This window comes from Rhinopithecus roxellana, chromosome 5 (assembly GCF_007565055.1).
Source record: "Rhinopithecus roxellana isolate Shanxi Qingling chromosome 5, ASM756505v1, whole genome shotgun sequence".
NCBI lineage: Eukaryota > Metazoa > Chordata > Mammalia > Primates > Cercopithecidae > Rhinopithecus > Rhinopithecus roxellana.
The window spans coordinates 52,403,039-52,420,415 of record NC_044553.1 but is presented as its reverse complement, the minus strand read 5'-3'; the positions used below and the strand labels follow the sequence as shown (position 1 = coordinate 52,420,415).

The following is a 17,377-nucleotide window of genomic DNA, read 5'->3' as shown; positions in this document are numbered from 1 at the left end:
TTTTTTTTTGTTTTGAGACAGAGTCTTGCCCTGTCGCCCAGGCAGGCTGGAGTGCAGTGGCACAATCTCGGCTCACTACAACCTCCGCCTCGCAGGTTCAAGTGATTCTCCTGCCTCAGCTTCCCAAGTAGCTGGGATTACAGATGCAAGCCACCACAACCAGCTAATTTTGTATTTTTAGTAGAGACGGAGTTTCACTATGTTGGCCAGGCTGGTTGGTCTCCAACTCCTGACCTCAAGTGATCCACCTGCCTCCTCCCAAAGTGCTGGGATTACAGGTGTGAGCCACCGTGCCCGGCCTCTCCCTCTTAATCCATATTGTTGGTTTGGAGCTGACAGCATTGCCTGGCTCCAAGGACTCATGCTGGGATACTGAAGCCTCTCAAGATTTTCACTGGGAGTACTGGGAAAGAAGCACTGTATCTTTCTGAGGCCCTGGGTAGGCTAAGACAGCCATCTTGATTTCACTTGGAGAGAATAATCCTGAAAATAAGGCCACCGTGGAAGAAAGCAGAGACAACTAAGAGAGTCCTATAATAATTTTCCTTTTCTGCTTGAGTTCTAATTGTATTTCTAGCACTTGCAATTGTGAGAGGGCTAAAAATATAACAGAGCTCCTCTTAATTAAGTTGAATTTTAATATTTTATTCTAATATAATAGTTTTTCTTTTCTTTTTTTTTTTGAGACAAAGTCTTGCTCTTGTTCCTCAGGCTGGAGTGCAATGGCATGATCTCAGCTCACTGCAATCTCTGCCTTTTGGGTTCAAGTGATTCTCCTGCCTCAGCCTCCGGAGTAGCTGGCATTACACCAGCCTGCCACTACACCTAGCTCATTCTTGTCTTTTTAGTAGAGATGGGGTTTCACCACGTTGGCCAGGCTGGTCTCGAACTCCTGATCTCAGGTGATCCGCCCGCCTCGGCCTCCCAAGGTGCTGGGATTACAGGCGTAAGCCACTGCGCCCGGCCTCTAACATGATAGTTCCAAGTAACTTTAATCCCTTCATTTTGCTTTGTCCCTAAGCATATGTTGGTATTAGCTGAACAAAGTGAAAAAGACCACTAATCAACTGATGAACTGCTCTGTACTCCCTAACTGCTAGCCATCAGAAGTTGCTTCTGAATAATAAAGAGAGATCTCCTTGGATGAATGCTATTAAAGGATTACAAGACAGCTGATGATTTTGTTATCTTCCTTGTTCTTCTTAAATTGTTCAATGGACCAGTCAAATAATCAGTTAAAAAGATTACAAAACCAGTAATAGAAACCTGAATCCTTGGGCTGGGCCTGGTGGCTCATGCCTGTAGTCCCAGCACACTGGAGGTGGAGACAGACAGATCACTTCAGTCCAAGAGTTTGAGACCAGCTTGGGCAACATGGTAAAACTCTGTCTTTACAAAAAAATACAAAAATTAGCCGAGCATGGTGGCGTGTGGCTGTAGTTACAGTTACTTGAGGTTTCAGTGAGCCAAAATCATGCCACTGCACTCCAGCCTGGGCAACAGGGTAAAACCTTGTCTCAAAAACAACAACAACAAAAACCTCATAGACATCTGAATGATTTCCTAAGTCTAGAAAATAAATGAAGGAGTTTATATATATATCATGAAAACTAACCTTTATTTATTTATTTATTTAGAGAAATGCTGTGTTTAATGGTAAAGCTTAGCACACCCCAGCACCAGGAATGGCGTGAAGTTGCAGCTGCAGGCATAGGCAGGTGACCCCCACGGAGCCTAACATGGTGAAGAAGATGAAGAAGGAGACCATAAAACAGAAGAGAGGAGCCCCATGGCCTCAGACAGGGCAAAGCCCAGAATGGCATAGGAGAAGAGTTGCTGCTTGAGAGAGAGAGGTTCCTGGCATAGCCAATAATCAAGATGCCAAACACTGCTCCAATGCCAGCCCCTGAACCAGCCACACCAACTGCAGCTGACCCAGCACCAATAAACTTGGCTGCTGTGTCAATGTCCCGGGAGACAACACTGGCCTGGAACTCCTGTCTGGCCACCTGGAGCGGGGAGTTGCTGTAGGAAGTCTGTTTAGATGAATTTTCTGGGCTATTCAAGAAGGAGGCAGACACAGGCCTGATTAGACCCCTGGTACAACAGCAGATCAGAGCTGGAGAAATGAGTAGTACCCCGGTGGTCTGCATTTTTTCAGTCTCCCAGCTTTAGCCCTTGGTCTCAGTGCTCAGCTTCCCCTACCCCGAAAATTAACCTTTAAAGTTATAAAACACTCAATTTTTTTTGTTTTTGTTTTCTTTAATAGGGCCTTTTCTTTCCTCTCTGTGGAGATGGGGGTCTCCCTATGATGCCCAGACTGGACTTGAACTTCTGGGCTCAAGTGATCTTCCTGCCTCAGCCTTCTAAGGAGCTGGGACTACAGGCATACTACCGTGCCCAAAAGACATGTTTTATGCACTTTGCTTTTACTTGAAGCTTTATAAAATATTAACTGAAAGATTTCTTCTTCAAACACATGTACTTTCTATATATGGATTATACTGGTGATATGTTAGCAGAGATACATACTCATTTATGAAGTGATATCCCAATTCAGTTCATAGACAGATCCTTCCTCCTTTCTTTCTTCCCTCTCTTCCTCTCTTCCTTTTTCTTTTCCCCTTTCTTCTTCTTCTTCTTCTATTTTTTAACTTTCCTATCCTCAGACAGTTTCAGACTTTTTTTTTTTGAGACAGGGTCTGGATCTGTCACCCAGGCTGGAGTGCAGTGGCACAATCTCAGCTCACTGCAACCTCCGTTTCCCAGGCTCAAGTGATTCTCCCACCTCAGCCTGAGACTACCGGTGCACACCACCATGCCAGCTAGTTTTGTATTTTTGGTAGAGATGGGGTTTCGTCATGCTGCCTGGTCTTGAACTCCTACGCTCAAAGCTACCTACCCGCCTCGGCCTCCTGAAGTGCTGGGATTACAGGCGTGAGCCACCATGCCTGGCCTCATAGACTTTTTATCTGTGTATTTAATAATAAAATTCTCTAACAGAAAGTGCTTACATTGGCTTGATACTGTTCCAGAATCACATGACCTGGAAACTCTGGTTCTGGAACAGTTGCAAATCGCCGAATAACAACTAACAGCATTTCAAGGCCAGAAAGACGGAGCTGGTCACTGTGATCTGTGGCAGCCATAAAAGCCATGCGAATTAAGTCAGCAAGATGCAGCACCAAAAAGTCATCTATAAGATTAAAAAACACATTGGGAGAAAAAAAGATTAGAACATATCAAAAAAATGTGCTGGAACTAAGACTTACATTAAGTGATAATTTTTCCTCCTTTAATTTTATAACCTAGACTTTAAGTACCTCTGACTTGAAATACTGTTTTGACTATTTGTTAAATAGAGACTTTAAAGCTGGATTTAATGGACACTGTAAATACACACAAAAAAAACTGTCCCAAAGCTAGTAAGTATTTATAGCTACTCAGGGCAGAATTAGCATTTTTTAAGAGTCCTAATAGTATCTTCGATAAAATTTTGTTCAGATTTTATGATAAAAGTACATTAGTTGGTACAGAGGAGACTTTGGGCTTTGATTAATTAAGCAGAAATTTATACTCTTTATGTCAAGTTGAAGCTAAGACGTAAAGTTCCTTTTAAAAAAAGTTGTATGTGGCTCTTTATATGAACTACAATATCTTATTTTTACATATATTGCCAAATATACAAATGATGGGAGTATAAAAAACATTTCTAGCTGCAGAAATGATAAATGGGAATTCCTTTAATTCCTACAACACATTGTTTGGTATAATATGCCTCCTGTGGAGAGATATAAGAAAATCATTTAACAGAAGAAATCAACATATCTTAGTAAATGCCAACTACAACTTTAACTGAGAGCACAGGAATCAGTAAGTATAGCATGTACATTTTGCAAATGTAAGTATCTAGCACAGTGCTCTTCATAAGAGACTCAATAAATGCATACTTAAAAAATAATTAAACCAGAGATACCTAATTCATACTCAGACTGGCAACAGCAACATTTTGCTTTGAAATTCTTTTGTCTGGTAAAGAACACTTCTAAGGAATTTAGAAATATGCACTGTGGACAGGTGTGGTGGCTAATGCCTATAATCCCAGCACTTTGGGAGGCTGAGGTAGGAGAGTCACTTAAGCCCAGAAGTTTGAGACCAGCCCAGGAAACATAATAAGATCTCATTTCTACAGAAAAATTAAAAAATTAGATGGGGATGGTGGTATATGCCTATTGTCCCAGTTACTCGGGAGGCTGGGGTGGGAGGATTGCTTGAGCCCAGAAGATTGAGGTTACAGTGAGCTGTGATCATGCCATTGCACTCCAGCCTGGGTGACAGAGCGAGATGCTGTCTCAAAAAAAAAAAAAAAAAAAAAGAACAAATATATATTATATCTTTGAACATATTAGCTTAAGTGAATTTAAAAAATCAGACATCAAACCATAAAGACAAACATAAATAGGTAAAAATAATACAGTTGAACAGTAAGAGGTGATCAAAATGGTCTTACAATCAGGTTTACTTAACATTGAGAAAAGTTCAAATGTTTTCTAGTTATAACAGATTATAATATCTATGATATTAAAATAATCTATAAGCAAAAACTGGCCCAAGTTACAAACCAGGAAATAATTTTTGAGAACTAGTAAGTGTTCATACTAATTCCCAAGAACCAATTATTTTCTATAAACTTAATGCATTGCACATGCTCATTAAAGTGAATACCAATATAAGAAGCTTAACCATTAAAAACATATTTAAACATGAAGTGATGTGATCACAGCTTACTACAAGCTCAAACTCCTGAGCTCAAGTGATCCTCCTGCCTCAGCCTCCCGAGTAGCTGGAACTATCAGCACATGCCACCATGCCCCACTAATTAAAAAAATTTTTTTAACAGAGACAACATTTCATTATTGCCCAGGCTAGTTTCAAACTCCTGGGCTCAAGTGATCCTCCTGCCTCAGCCCCTCAAAGTGTTGGGATTATAGGTATGAGCCATTGTGTCCGGCTAGTTTCATTTTTAAAATAATAAAACCATAAGCATACAGCATTTTTACACATATCATTTGGTCTTTTCATCACTATGTCACTTACTTCTTGAATCTTTTTTTTTCATTTCTTGTGCTAAAGCAATGTCAAAATGTGCACTGCTAGCATTCTCACATTGGTTAATTATCCTACAGACACACTCAGCAGCAAAGACTCTAGTAGCCCATCGAGGATTGGTAAAAGGATGGGATTTTTCGTCATGTCTGGTGGTCAGGACTGAGGCATCATCCCCTTTATCTCCTTCTTCTTCTTGCATTGTATCCACACAAGTTATAGCTGTACAATCTTTTATTAAAGGAGAACATATGTAATTATAATCAACTGAAAGATACATATATCAAAAGGAACACAAAAATGACTCCAAATTCAGAGTAGAATTGCTCAATTATCAACTGCTACTGATCAATCATCTTTTTAGTAACATCAAATAATTAGGTCTAATAACTACAGACAACTACAGTTGTCTAAAGGAGACACTGTAACAACTGCTCCAGGTCAAAATGACAAAGCTGTCAAATTATATCCAAAGTAAAAAACAAACACAATAGTAGATACTGAAATAATTATCAATCCCCTGCAGGTAGATGGATGTACTTAAGGAGACTCAAAATTCTCTAGTAGGGCGTGTGGGTGGGATACACTGGGAAGGCTGTTTTAACACTGGAGCCTTGCATGGATTTCAGGAGGTTCCTGAATCCACTGAAATTGTCTGAAAATATTTTTCTTAGGATAGACTCATTGCTATCATTACAGTATCAAAATTGTACTGATAGCTGGAGTCACTGAGTAGTGAATTATCTCCTCTACTTATTAACTGTTAAATTTACAAACTGTTTAACAACTGAAAATGGAACTAATGCTATGAAACAAACCAAACTGGTTTTCTTGCATTATCCTGTATGTCAATATTTTTTTACATGTTAGAATACCAAAGATGTCACAAATAAAGTTATGGTCAAGTTAACAGAGACTGGAAGGTGTTTTCCTGAGAAGGTATGGAGCCAAACCACAGAAGATGAAGAATTAATGGCAAGATAAAATTGAGCGAGCTCAGGGAGTATGAATGCAAAATTTAAAAAAGATGAGTGAGACACCAGAAAAATGTAACCAGTCTATCTATGCACACACATATTTTCTTTCTCTTTTTTTTTTGAGACAAGATCTTGCTCTGTTACACAATCATGGCTCACTGCACCCTCGAACACCTGGGCTCAGGCGATATTTTCTTTTAAAGAAGTCCTTGCAATTTTTGAGTAGTGGGGAACAGAAGAGAAAATTAGAAAAATAAAATATGTATAGCGTAATAGTTGAAACAGCCAGTGTAAATTATTGGAAGAGGGACCAATAAGAATGAAGATAGACAGAGGAGAGAATACAAAACATTCCAGGAATTTGATTTTAACTTTTCTCCTATCACACAATTCAGACATAAGAGCTACATTAAATTCTAAGGTTTGGGCAACTGAGTTGGGAGCACTGAAGTATAGTGGAAAGCTTGCGGATTTTAAAAGTTATGTAGGTGTAGGACTGAATCTGTCTTATGTCCTCAGGCAGGTTACCTCTCCAGGCCTATTTTCTCTTCTATAAAACAGAATAAAATTGCCTGTGCATAGGATGGGTTAAAAGCTTAAATCAGATAAATTATGTACAGTTCTTAGAAAAGAACTGGTTTTTCTCTTCTTTCTTCCTCTCATTTATTTTCTCTCTTATCCCAAGGATAAGAATTTTAAATATTCAAATATACTTTCTCATAAACAATTATCTTGTATTACTAAAGACATTAGGGTAATAACACTGTTTTCTAATACTACTTGAAATTAACATTATTGTATGTGTGAAACTGGCTTGCTCAAAATGTCATAACTTCGTGTAATTTTCTCTTATGGTGACTAAGTAATTTCATATGGTGCGAGGGGTAGGGTGGGTATGTATGAATGTATGTATGTATGTAGAGACAGGGTTTCACTTTATTGCCCAGGCTGGAGTGCAGTGGTATGATCTTGGCTCACTGCAACCTCTGCCTCTTGGGCTCAAGCAATCCTCCCATCTTAGCCTCCTGCGTAGCTGGGACTACAGGCGTGAGCCACCAGGCCCATCTAATTAAAAAAAAATTTTTTTTTTGTAGAGATGGTGTTTTTCCACGTTGCCCAGGGTGGTCTCAAACTTCTGGACTTGAGCAATCTGTCTGCCTCAGCCTCCCAAAGTGCTGGGATTACAGGGGTAAGCCACCACACCTGGTCTCAAATATTTATTGCATGTATGAAAAGAAATGATGGAGACAATATAAATCAAGTCACACCTTTTAGAGCATAAATAACTCTACTTTTTAGTTTGCTTTATATAGGAAAGTCATCTAAGATGGCCAAAGGGAAAAAGCAGGTTTAAGTATTGGATTTATATTGTTCAAATTAAAGAGAATTCTAAAACACTAGAAATACAATCTTCATTTGAAGAAAAGCAACAATCAGACAATCAGAATCCAGCTAGTTAGACAAGACTGATGAATTCTCAGTGGTAAACAATTTTATGTAAATTTTTAAATTTCAATTTTATTATTTTAACTGATAATGACCAATACTTACCAGCTGATGCAGCAAGTACATCTTTACAAAGTTTTAACCACAGGGAGAGTTTTTCCACTGCCATAGATGTAAGCATGTAATTTAAAGTCTCTTTGATATCATGGCATAATCTCTCATCTGTCTCTTTGTCTAGTAAGATCAATAATGCCCCCTCAAGGCCGACTTCTCTGATGTTAGCATCTGACAAGAAGAAAATTAACTATCTAAGTAATACAGAAAACAAAACTACATCAGAAGCTCACACATTCAGTAGTTATTCAAATACTAGATGAAAATAAATCTTAAAGAACTAGCCCAAATACTGTGCTTTAATCTACTGAGATCCATTTTAGTTCACACTTGAATTCTGGGATTATTTATGACCCTATATAGCTGTAATTTATGTAATGTCATTCAAAAAAAGTATTAATATGTTATTATTAATATGTTTTCTTAATCAGGTAAAAAGTTTTACCGAAGAAGTGTCCAATACTTATAAAACTTTTTTTTTTAAATTCGAGATGGAGTTTCGCTCTTGTTGCCCAGACTGGAGTGCAATGGCATGATCTCGGCTCACTGCAACCTCTGCCTCCCAGGTTCAAGCGGTTCTCCTGCCTCAGCCTCCCTAGTAGCTAGAATTGCAGGCACCTGCCACCACGCCCAGCTAATTTTTTGTATTTTTAGTAGAGATGGGTTTCACTACATTGCCCAGGCTGGTCTCGAACTCCTGACCTCAGGAGATCCAACCCTCTCAGCCTCCCAAAGGGCTGGGATTACAGGTCTGAGCCACTGCACCCAGCTCAATATTTATAAATTTTATTCAGTGCTTATTTATTTATTTTTTCCTTTTGAGACAGAGTCTTACTCTGTCACCCAGGATGGAGTGAAGCGGTGTGATCTCAGCTTACTGCAACCTCCGCCTCCCAGGTTGAAGCAGTTCTCCTGTCTCAGCCTCCCAAACAGCTGGGACTACAGGTGCCCACTACCATGCCCTGCTAATTTTTGTATTTTTAGTAGAGACAGGTTTCACCAGTGGTCAGGCTGGTCTTGAACTCCTGACCTCAGGTGATCCGCATACCCAGGCCTCCCAAATTGCTAGGATTACAGGCATGAGCCACCACGCCTGGCCCAGTATAATTATTTTCTAATTTTAAATAAACATAATTAAGTTTTCCTTATTCTGGTATAAAGCTTTAAAATATATTAATGTGACAGTAAAGCCCAAACAGAAAACAACCACTATATGGAAAACACTGTTTAATTACTACAACTAAGCTATTGGGACTACTGAATAAACACATATCACTATACAATATTCTTACTACAAAGTAATACCTCAAAGGGGAAATACAAGCCTTGATCTAGCATCTACTATTACCTTTAATTCTGAAAATGCTTAGCCGGGCGAGGTGGCGGGCGCCTGTAGTCCCAGCTACTTGGGAGGCTGAGGCAGGAGAATGGCGTAAACCCGGGAGGCGGAGCTTGCAGTGAGCTGAGATCCGGCCACTGCACTCCAGCCTGGGTGAAAGAGCGAGACTCCGTCTCAAAAAAAAAAAAAAAAAAAAAAAAAAAAAAAAAAAAAATTCTGAAAATGCCAAATGGACAAATACATTTTCTCTTGAAGAGTTAACTCATCTAGCAGTTATGAAAGTATGTAGATTTGAAAGGTTATATTATTAGTAGGCTATTCTATTTTATTTATTTATTTTTTAGAGACAGAGTCTTGCTCTGTCACCCAGGATGGAGTACAGTGGCGCAATCTCATTGCAATCTCTGCCTCCTGAGTTCAAGCAATTCTCCTGCCTCAGCCTCTCCAGTAGCTGGGATTACAGGCATGTGCCACCATGCCCAGCTAACTTTTTTTGTATTACCTTGTAGAGACGAGGTTTCACCATGTTGGCCAGGCTGGTCCTGAACTCCTGACCTCAGATCCACCTGCCTCAGCCTCCCAAAGTGTTGGGATTATAGGTGTGAGCCACTGTGCCTGGCCTTTGTGGGTGTTTTGTTTTGTTGGTATTAGGCTATTTTAAAAGAGAAATTACCTTTCAAAGATCAGAAAGAGGTGATAGAAATGTTTCAGATTAGGGATCTAAAAAGATATAATGGCTAAGGTAATGTGAGTCATAACTGGATCTTAGATTTAGGTGGTGGTGAGGTGAGGAATCATAAAGGACATTCTTTGGATGACTAGGGAAATGTGTGTGAGGGCTGTAAATCAATATTGATTTTCTTAGGTGTGTGATCATGTACGGGTATGTCCTTCACATTAGGCCATTTTCACACTGCTATAAAGACATACCCAAGACTGGGTAATTTATTTAAAAAAGAGGTTTCAGGCCAGGCATGGTGACTCACACTTGTAATCCCAGCACTTTGGGAGGCTGAGGCAGGTGGATCACTTGAGCCCAGGAGTTCAAGACCAGCCTGGGTAACAAGGTAAGACCCCATCTCCACAAAAAACACACAAAACAATTTATCTGGGTGAGGTGACATTCATTTGTGGTCCCAGCTACCAAAGAGGCTGAGGTAGAAAGATCACATGAGCCTGGAAAGTAGAGGCTGCAGTGAGCCCAGGTGGTGCCACTGCACTCTAGCCAGGGCAACAGAGAGAGACCCCGTCTCAAAAAAAAAAAAAAAAAAAAAAAAGAATTATGCCAAATCTAGCCTGGATGATAGCATATCTGTTTACAACACAGTTTACTGAATATTTTAAGTCTACTGTTAAGACCTACTGGTCAGAAAAAAAAAAAAAAAAGATTATTTTCAAAATATTTCTGCTCACTGACAATGCACCTAGTCATCCAAGAGCTTCTCATGGAGAGGTACAAGGAGATAAACGTTGTCATGCCGGTTAACACAATATCCATTCTGCAGACTAAGGAGTCATTTTAACTTTCAAGTTGTCTTATTTAAAAAATACATTGTAAGGCTACAGCTGCCACAGACAGATGGATCTGGGCAAAGTAACTGAAAACCTCTGGAAAGGATTCATCATTCTAGATGGTTTTTGGAGATGGAATCTACTCCTGGTGAAGATGCTGTGAACACTGTTGAAACTACAACAAAGGATTCAGAATATTACGTGAATTTAGTTGATAAAGTGGTAGCAGGTTTGAGAGAATTAATTCCAGTTTTCAAAGTTCTACTCTAAGTAAAATGCTATCAAAAAGCATTGCATGTTACAGAGTAATCTTTCATGAAAGGAAGTCAATGAATATGGTAAACTTCATTGCTGTCTTATTTTAAGAAATTGCCGGCTGGGCGTGGTGGCTCATGCCTGTAGTCCCAGCACTTTGGGAGGCCAAGGCGAGTGGATCACGAGGTCAGGAGATTGAGACCATCCTGGCTAACATGGTGAAACCCCGTCTCTACTAAAAATACAAACAATTAGCCGGGTGTGGTGGCGGGCGCCTGTAGTCCCAGCTACTCGGGAGGCTGAGGCAGGAGAATGGCAGAAACCCGGAGGCAGAGCTTGCACTGGGCCGAGATGGCGCCACTGCACTCCTGCCTGGGAGACAGACCAATACTCTGTCTCAAAAAAAAAAAAAAAAAAAAAAAAAAAAAAAAAAAAAAAAAAATTAAAAAAAATTGCCAAAATTGCCATAGCCACTCCAAACCTTTAGCAACCGCCACCCTGATTAAGCAGCCATCAACACTGAGGCAAGACCCTCTACCAGCAAAAATGTTATGACTCACTGAAGGCTCAGATGATGGTTAGCATTTTTTAGTAATAAAGAATTTTTAAATTAAGGTATGTACATTGCTTTTTTAGCCATAATGCTATTTCACACTTAGCAGACTACAGTATAGTACAAACATAATTCTGATATGCACTGGAAAACCAAAAAATTCCTGACTTGCTTTAATTGTAGGGTCTGGAACCAAACCCACAATACTAGGTATTGTGTATAGGTATGCCTGTATAGCAGCCCAGCCATGCTGATTTATGCAAGTTGAAGCAAAAAATTTGTTTTTGTTTTTGTTAGAGACAAGGTCTCACTATGTTGCTCAGGCTGGCCTTGAATTCCTGGGCTAAAGTGATCTTCTCACCTCAGCCTCTAAGGAAGCTGGGACTACAAGTACACGCCACCACAACTGGCTCAGCTCCCTAAACATTTTAATGTAAGAATAAAACTGTTACTTAAAGAACACAGATTATTGATAGTAAAATATATTATGGATCTAAAAACTTAAGATACTGAAAAGCTCTGTGAAGTTTATGACTTTCTAAAAGTATGACAGTACTTTGAAAACTATATACACAAATGATTATTTTTCTTTGAGACAGAGTCTCACTCTGGTGCCCAGTCTGGAGTGCAGTGGTGCAATTTCAGCCCACCACAAACTCCCCCTCCTGGGTTCAACCAATTCTTGTGCCCCAGCCTCTCAAGTAGCTGGGACTACAGGCGCATGCCGCCACACACAGCTAATTTTTTATATTTTTAGTAGAGACGGGGTTTCGCCATGTTGGCCAGGCTGGTCTCGAACTCCTGACCTCAGGTGATCTGCCCACCTTGGCCTCCCGAAGTACTGGGATTACAAGCGTGAGCAACTGCGACTGGCCAGAGTGTAAGATAATTACTGTTTTTTTTTGGAGTCAGTGTTTTGATCTGTTACCCAGGCTGCAGTGTGGTAGCATAGTAACTCACAGCAACCTCAAACTCCTGGGCTCAAGCAATTCTCTTCTCTCAGCCTTCTGATTAATTAGTAGCTGGGACTACAGATGTATACCACCACACCTGGCTAATTTAAAATATTTTTTGTAGAGATGGGGTCATACCATGTTGCCCAGGGTGTTATTTATATATATATATACACACACACACATATATAAAATATATATACATGGCCGGGCGCAGTGGCTCAAGCCTGTAATCCCAGCACTTTGGGAGGCCGAGACGGGCGGATCACGAGGTCAGGAGATCGAGACCATCCTGGCTAACACGGTGAAACCCCGTCTCTACTAAAAAATACAAAAAACTAGCCGGGCGAGGTGGCGGCGCCTGTAGTCCCAGCTATCCAGGAGGCTGAGGCAGGAGAATGGCGTGAACCCGGGAGGCGGAGCTTGCAGTGAGCTGAGATCGGGCCACAGCACTCCAGCCTGGGTGACAGAGCGAGACTCCGTCTCAAAAAAAAAAAATACATATATATATATACACACACACACACACACATATGTATAAAATATATATATATTTAAAAATAGAGATGAGGTCTCACTATGTTGACCAGGCTGGTCTTGAACTCCTGGCCTCAAGCTGTCCTCCTATCTTGGCCTCCCAAAGTGCTGAGATTACAAGCATGAGCCAGTGTGTCTGGCCCCAGACTGTTTTTGAACTCCTGACCTAAGACAGTCCTCTCGCCTTGGCCTCACAAAGTGCTTAAGATTACAGGTGTGAGCCACCACGCCTGGCCTATTATTACTATTTTTGTAGGCTAGTAGCTTCTTTGAATTCATATGCAAATTCAGGTTATTCATATCATAGTTTTAAAATGAAGTGATATACACTTAAATCCTACTGGTTAAGAAATCCTTTAATTCAGCTCTAAAATGTAAAAGAAGGGGCATTAAAAACTCTTTAACTTGTAGCAGACGTAACTATAATAAATTTTATGAAAGTGAGATTCTGCGGCAAACAGAGGCATGTGTGATAAATTATTTAAGGGCTAATCACATTTCATTTGACTGCTGTGAAAAAACTTGCTCTAGATCAGTGGCTCTCAAACTTTAGTACAGTCATGCATGGCTTAATAGGATTACGTTATGAAGAATGTGTTGTTAGGCAATTTCATTGTCGTGTGAACATCATAGAATGTACTTACCCAAACCTAGATGGTACAGACTATACACACATAGGCTATATGGCATAGCCTATTACTCATAGGCTACAAACCTGTAGAACAACTTACTGTACTGGATACTATAGGCAATTATAGCACAATGGTAAGCATTTGTGTATCAAAACATAGAAAAAAAAGATATGGTATTATAATCTTATGGGACCACTATTGTATATGCAGTCTGTTGTTGACCAAAATGCCATTATGTGGCACACAGCTACACTAACATAGGGACTGTAAAAATATGGATTTAAAAATACAGATTGCCAGGTAATATTCCCAGATTTCTGGTTCAGTAGGTCTGGGATGGGTTCCAATCTGCATTTCTAACAAGTTCCCAGGTGAGGTATACACTGCTGGTTTGAAAACCAGTTTGAGAACCACTGCTATAAACCAGTAACATCACTGGTTGGAATAACTGTGAGCAATTCTTTCTTGTAGCAGGTTTAAGACACATTAACTTTTAAACTGTTTCAAAACTCATATATATATGGAAAATTTAAAATAAAAATAATCATTGGAGCTGGACATAATCTTGATCAAGAGAATTACCTGGAGTCAACTCTTCTCTGCTATCCTTAGCAAGCATAACAGCATGTTCTGAAACTTCAGCTGCTTCTCTTTGTACAAGCTGACGTAAGCAAGCCAGTACTGCTCTTCTCAGTAACAAGTAGGGGCTATAAAGATTCACCTGAAAAATACCATTTAAGGAATGACAGAGCTAAAATTCTTGCTGGCACTCAGTGAGCCTAACAGATATTCACTGGACCCCTTCCTGATTCTGTCCAGCCCATCAGTGGGCTGGACACAATTTATAAATACATAGGAACTTCTTGAAACTATTCTAGAATATATTTCTGATGATATAACTTAGAAACAGCTTAATAGGTAATATGTGTACTAGATTATGCACTACTCATAAATCTAAGCAAAAGTCTTTTGGCAGTGTCAGAAGGCAGAATTTATATGAGTAAACAGAGTTTTTTTTTTTTTTTTTTTTTTTTTGAGACGGAGTCTCGCTCTGTCGCCCGGGCTGGAGTGCAGTGGCCGGATCTCAGCTCACTGCAAGCTCCGCCTCCCGGGTTTACGCCATTCTCCTGCCTCAGCCTCCCGAGTAGCTGGGACTACAGACGCCCGCCACCTCGCCCGGCTAGTTTTTTGTATTTTTTAGTAGAGACGAGGTTTCACCGTGTTAGCCAGGATGGTCTCGATCTCCTGACCTCGTGATCCACCCGTCTCGGCCTCCCAAAGTGCTGGGATTACAGGCTTGAGCCACCGCGCCCGGCGAGTAAACAGTTTTAAGAGAAAAAAAGAACTACAATGGAAAGGATTTTGTTGCAGTTCATACATTTGTGTTCATGCAGCTATATTATAATGTTTTAACATTCTCTAAGCAGAAATTTATACAAATCCATACAGGCAATACAGCATACTGGTTAAAATGGAGGTTCTAGAGTCAAAATGTCTCAATTTGAGTTCTAGATCCATCACTTACTAGCTGTGTGACCATGGGCAAATTATTTAACTCCTCTAGAGTGCCTTAGTTTCCTCATTTGTAACACTACTGCATCTCTCAGGGCTATTGTGACATTAACACAAAGTAACATGCAAAGTGCTTACCACAGTACCTGCCAAATAGCAAATGTTAGTTATTATTAGTGTAGTCTCTTAACAATAATATTTTAATCAGACAACATATAAAGTAAATGCATTTTCAAATAAAGGCAGAAAACATTCACCAAAAATGCTCTCTAGAGACAAGCATTACAGAATACCAAATTTATATATATCAATACATATTTATGTATTGATAGAATACATACATGTACACATCTTACAGATGCCATGTAAATATCAATAGGCTGTATCTACCCATGGCAAATAAGACTGGTAATATACTTCAGTTACAAGTTGAAGGTTAATGGATAAAAATTCTTAGTGATTTCATATATGAAATAAAGTTGAGATTTTAAATTTTGTACTAACTATGAAAGTAAAGATCAGTTTGGTATGGTCTACAAAATAAACATGTATATTATGGTAGTGATCTTCAAAGCAAAATCTGAGAAATAATGGCATAATTCTATAGTGATCTTTAGATATGGCATATGTGGGAAAAACAGGACTCAGGTAGGTGAAGTTTTGTAAAGAGCAGAGGCTAAATTTTGGGAGGAAATAAAAGGTAGGTAGTAGGAGCTATTAAGAATATATAAGAAGAGTGTCAGGTGTGGTGGCTCACGTCTGTAACGCTAGCACTTTGGGAGGCCGAGATGGGCGGATCACTTGAGGTCAGGAGTTCAAAACCAGCCTGGCCAACATGGTGAAACCCTGTCTCTGCTAAAAAATACAAAAAAATTAGCTGGGCATGGTGGCAGGTGCCTGTAATCCCCACTACTCAGGAGGCTGAGGCAGGAGAATTGCTTGAACCTGGGAGGTGGAGGTCGCAGCGAGCCGAGATCATGCCTCTGCACTCCAGCCTGGGCTGGGCATGATGGCTCACACTGAGGAAGGCCGAGGCAGGTGGATCACTTGAGGTCAGGAGTTTGAGACCAGCCTGGCCAACATGCTCAAGCCCTGTCTCTACTAGTAATACAAAAATTAGCCAGGCATGGTGGCACACACCTGTAGTCCCAGCTACTGGGGAGGCTGAGGCAGGAGAATCGCTTGAACCTGGGAGACAGAAGTTGCAGTGAGCCGAGATTGCACCACTGCACTCCAGCCTGGATGACAGAATGAAACTGTCTCAAAAAAAGAAAAAAAAGAAAAAAAGAATATACAAGAAGAAACACATGCAAAGAGAGCCAAATTCTACATTTTATCAGAAGCCAAGAAACAGAACAAATTTGTGCATCTATCACTGAGCGGCCCTTTTTTTTTTTTTTTTTTTTGAGACAGGGTATCACTCTGTTACCCAGGATAAAGTGCAGGAACAGCTTTGTAAGGATGTTCTGTTATACCTTCAAGCTGTATTATGAACCCAAAAGTGGATAGAGAGGAATGCCATTCATAGAAAAGTCTCAAGGTATAATGTAATCCCATGTTTACAAACTATATTGTTAGCAGGTTAGAATAACAGAGAAGTTAAAATATAAAAAGATTACATTTATTCATTCCCAAGATTACTGTTGTATTTAACAACAATGACCAAAAAAGCACTTTACAAGACAATTTTAAAGAAAAGTTAATAAATCTACTAGTTATTTCAACTGGAGTTTTACAAGCATATAATACAAAGCAGGTGCAGCATTTATTCAGGCTAGTCGAACATTTTTTAGAAAAAGCATGCTTAGAAGTACCCTTTACTTGTTTGGTAGAAAAAAGATCGAAGGCTATCACACAAAGTAAAATGGGAGGCTTAACGTCTCCATGTCATTCTCCAGCATTTATATTGGGAAGAGGAATACAGTGGCTTAAGGCAAACAAACAAAGCAGGCAAAATACAGAAAGTAAATAAAACTGTAACTACAATTATTTTCTGAAATGAATATACTAAATAAAAAGGAGACCAAATTTAGCGCAAGGAGTGAGCGCACCAGCTGGAGAAGGTTAGGAAGGATTTGCTTATATTGGTATCAAATAAACACCACGAAACATGCTACATATACCAGACTTAGCATTAATGGTTCGCTTAAACAAAGAGATGCAGAGGAAAACAAACATCTACAACCAAAAAAATGACACAAAGAAACAGCACCGCAAAACTAAAAAAAAGTTAGGAATCAAGGGTCAGGGACCTACCAACACAGAATTATCCAACAAGATCTCCTGCACAAAAACAAATGACACACCAGTCATGACAAAACCAAAAGATAAATATTAGGATGACTTTGACAACAGTCAGCTAAGCATTAAAATATAAATGTTGATAGTTATCATTCAAATTGGCTTAGCTTCAGCTTAAAAATTTGCCACAAATATTTTAT

The 17,377-nt window shown here is 39.7% G+C and overlaps 1 protein-coding gene and 1 pseudogene across 8 annotated transcripts in view; both read right to left on the bottom strand.

Annotated features, from left to right (window-relative positions):
- Positions 1–17,377, bottom strand: part of HEATR5A (HEAT repeat containing 5A) — a 125,014-nt gene that overhangs the window by 27,764 nt on the left and 79,873 nt on the right. For 7 of the 8 annotated variants that reach the window (XM_030931336.1, XM_030931340.1, XM_030931339.1 and 4 more), the window contains exons 22-25: positions 14,007–14,145; positions 7,635–7,814; positions 5,098–5,337; positions 3,015–3,196 (exon numbers count right to left, since the gene is read on the bottom strand). In XM_030931336.1, coding sequence (XP_030787196.1) covers positions 3,015–3,196; positions 5,098–5,337; positions 7,635–7,814; positions 14,007–14,145 — 741 coding nt within the window. The remainder of the gene's footprint in view (positions 1–3,014; positions 3,197–5,097; positions 5,338–7,634; positions 7,815–14,006; positions 14,146–17,377) is intronic. The other variant, XM_030931341.1, reaches the window with a different exon arrangement.
- LOC104671231 lies at positions 1,664–2,153 on the bottom strand (annotated as a pseudogene).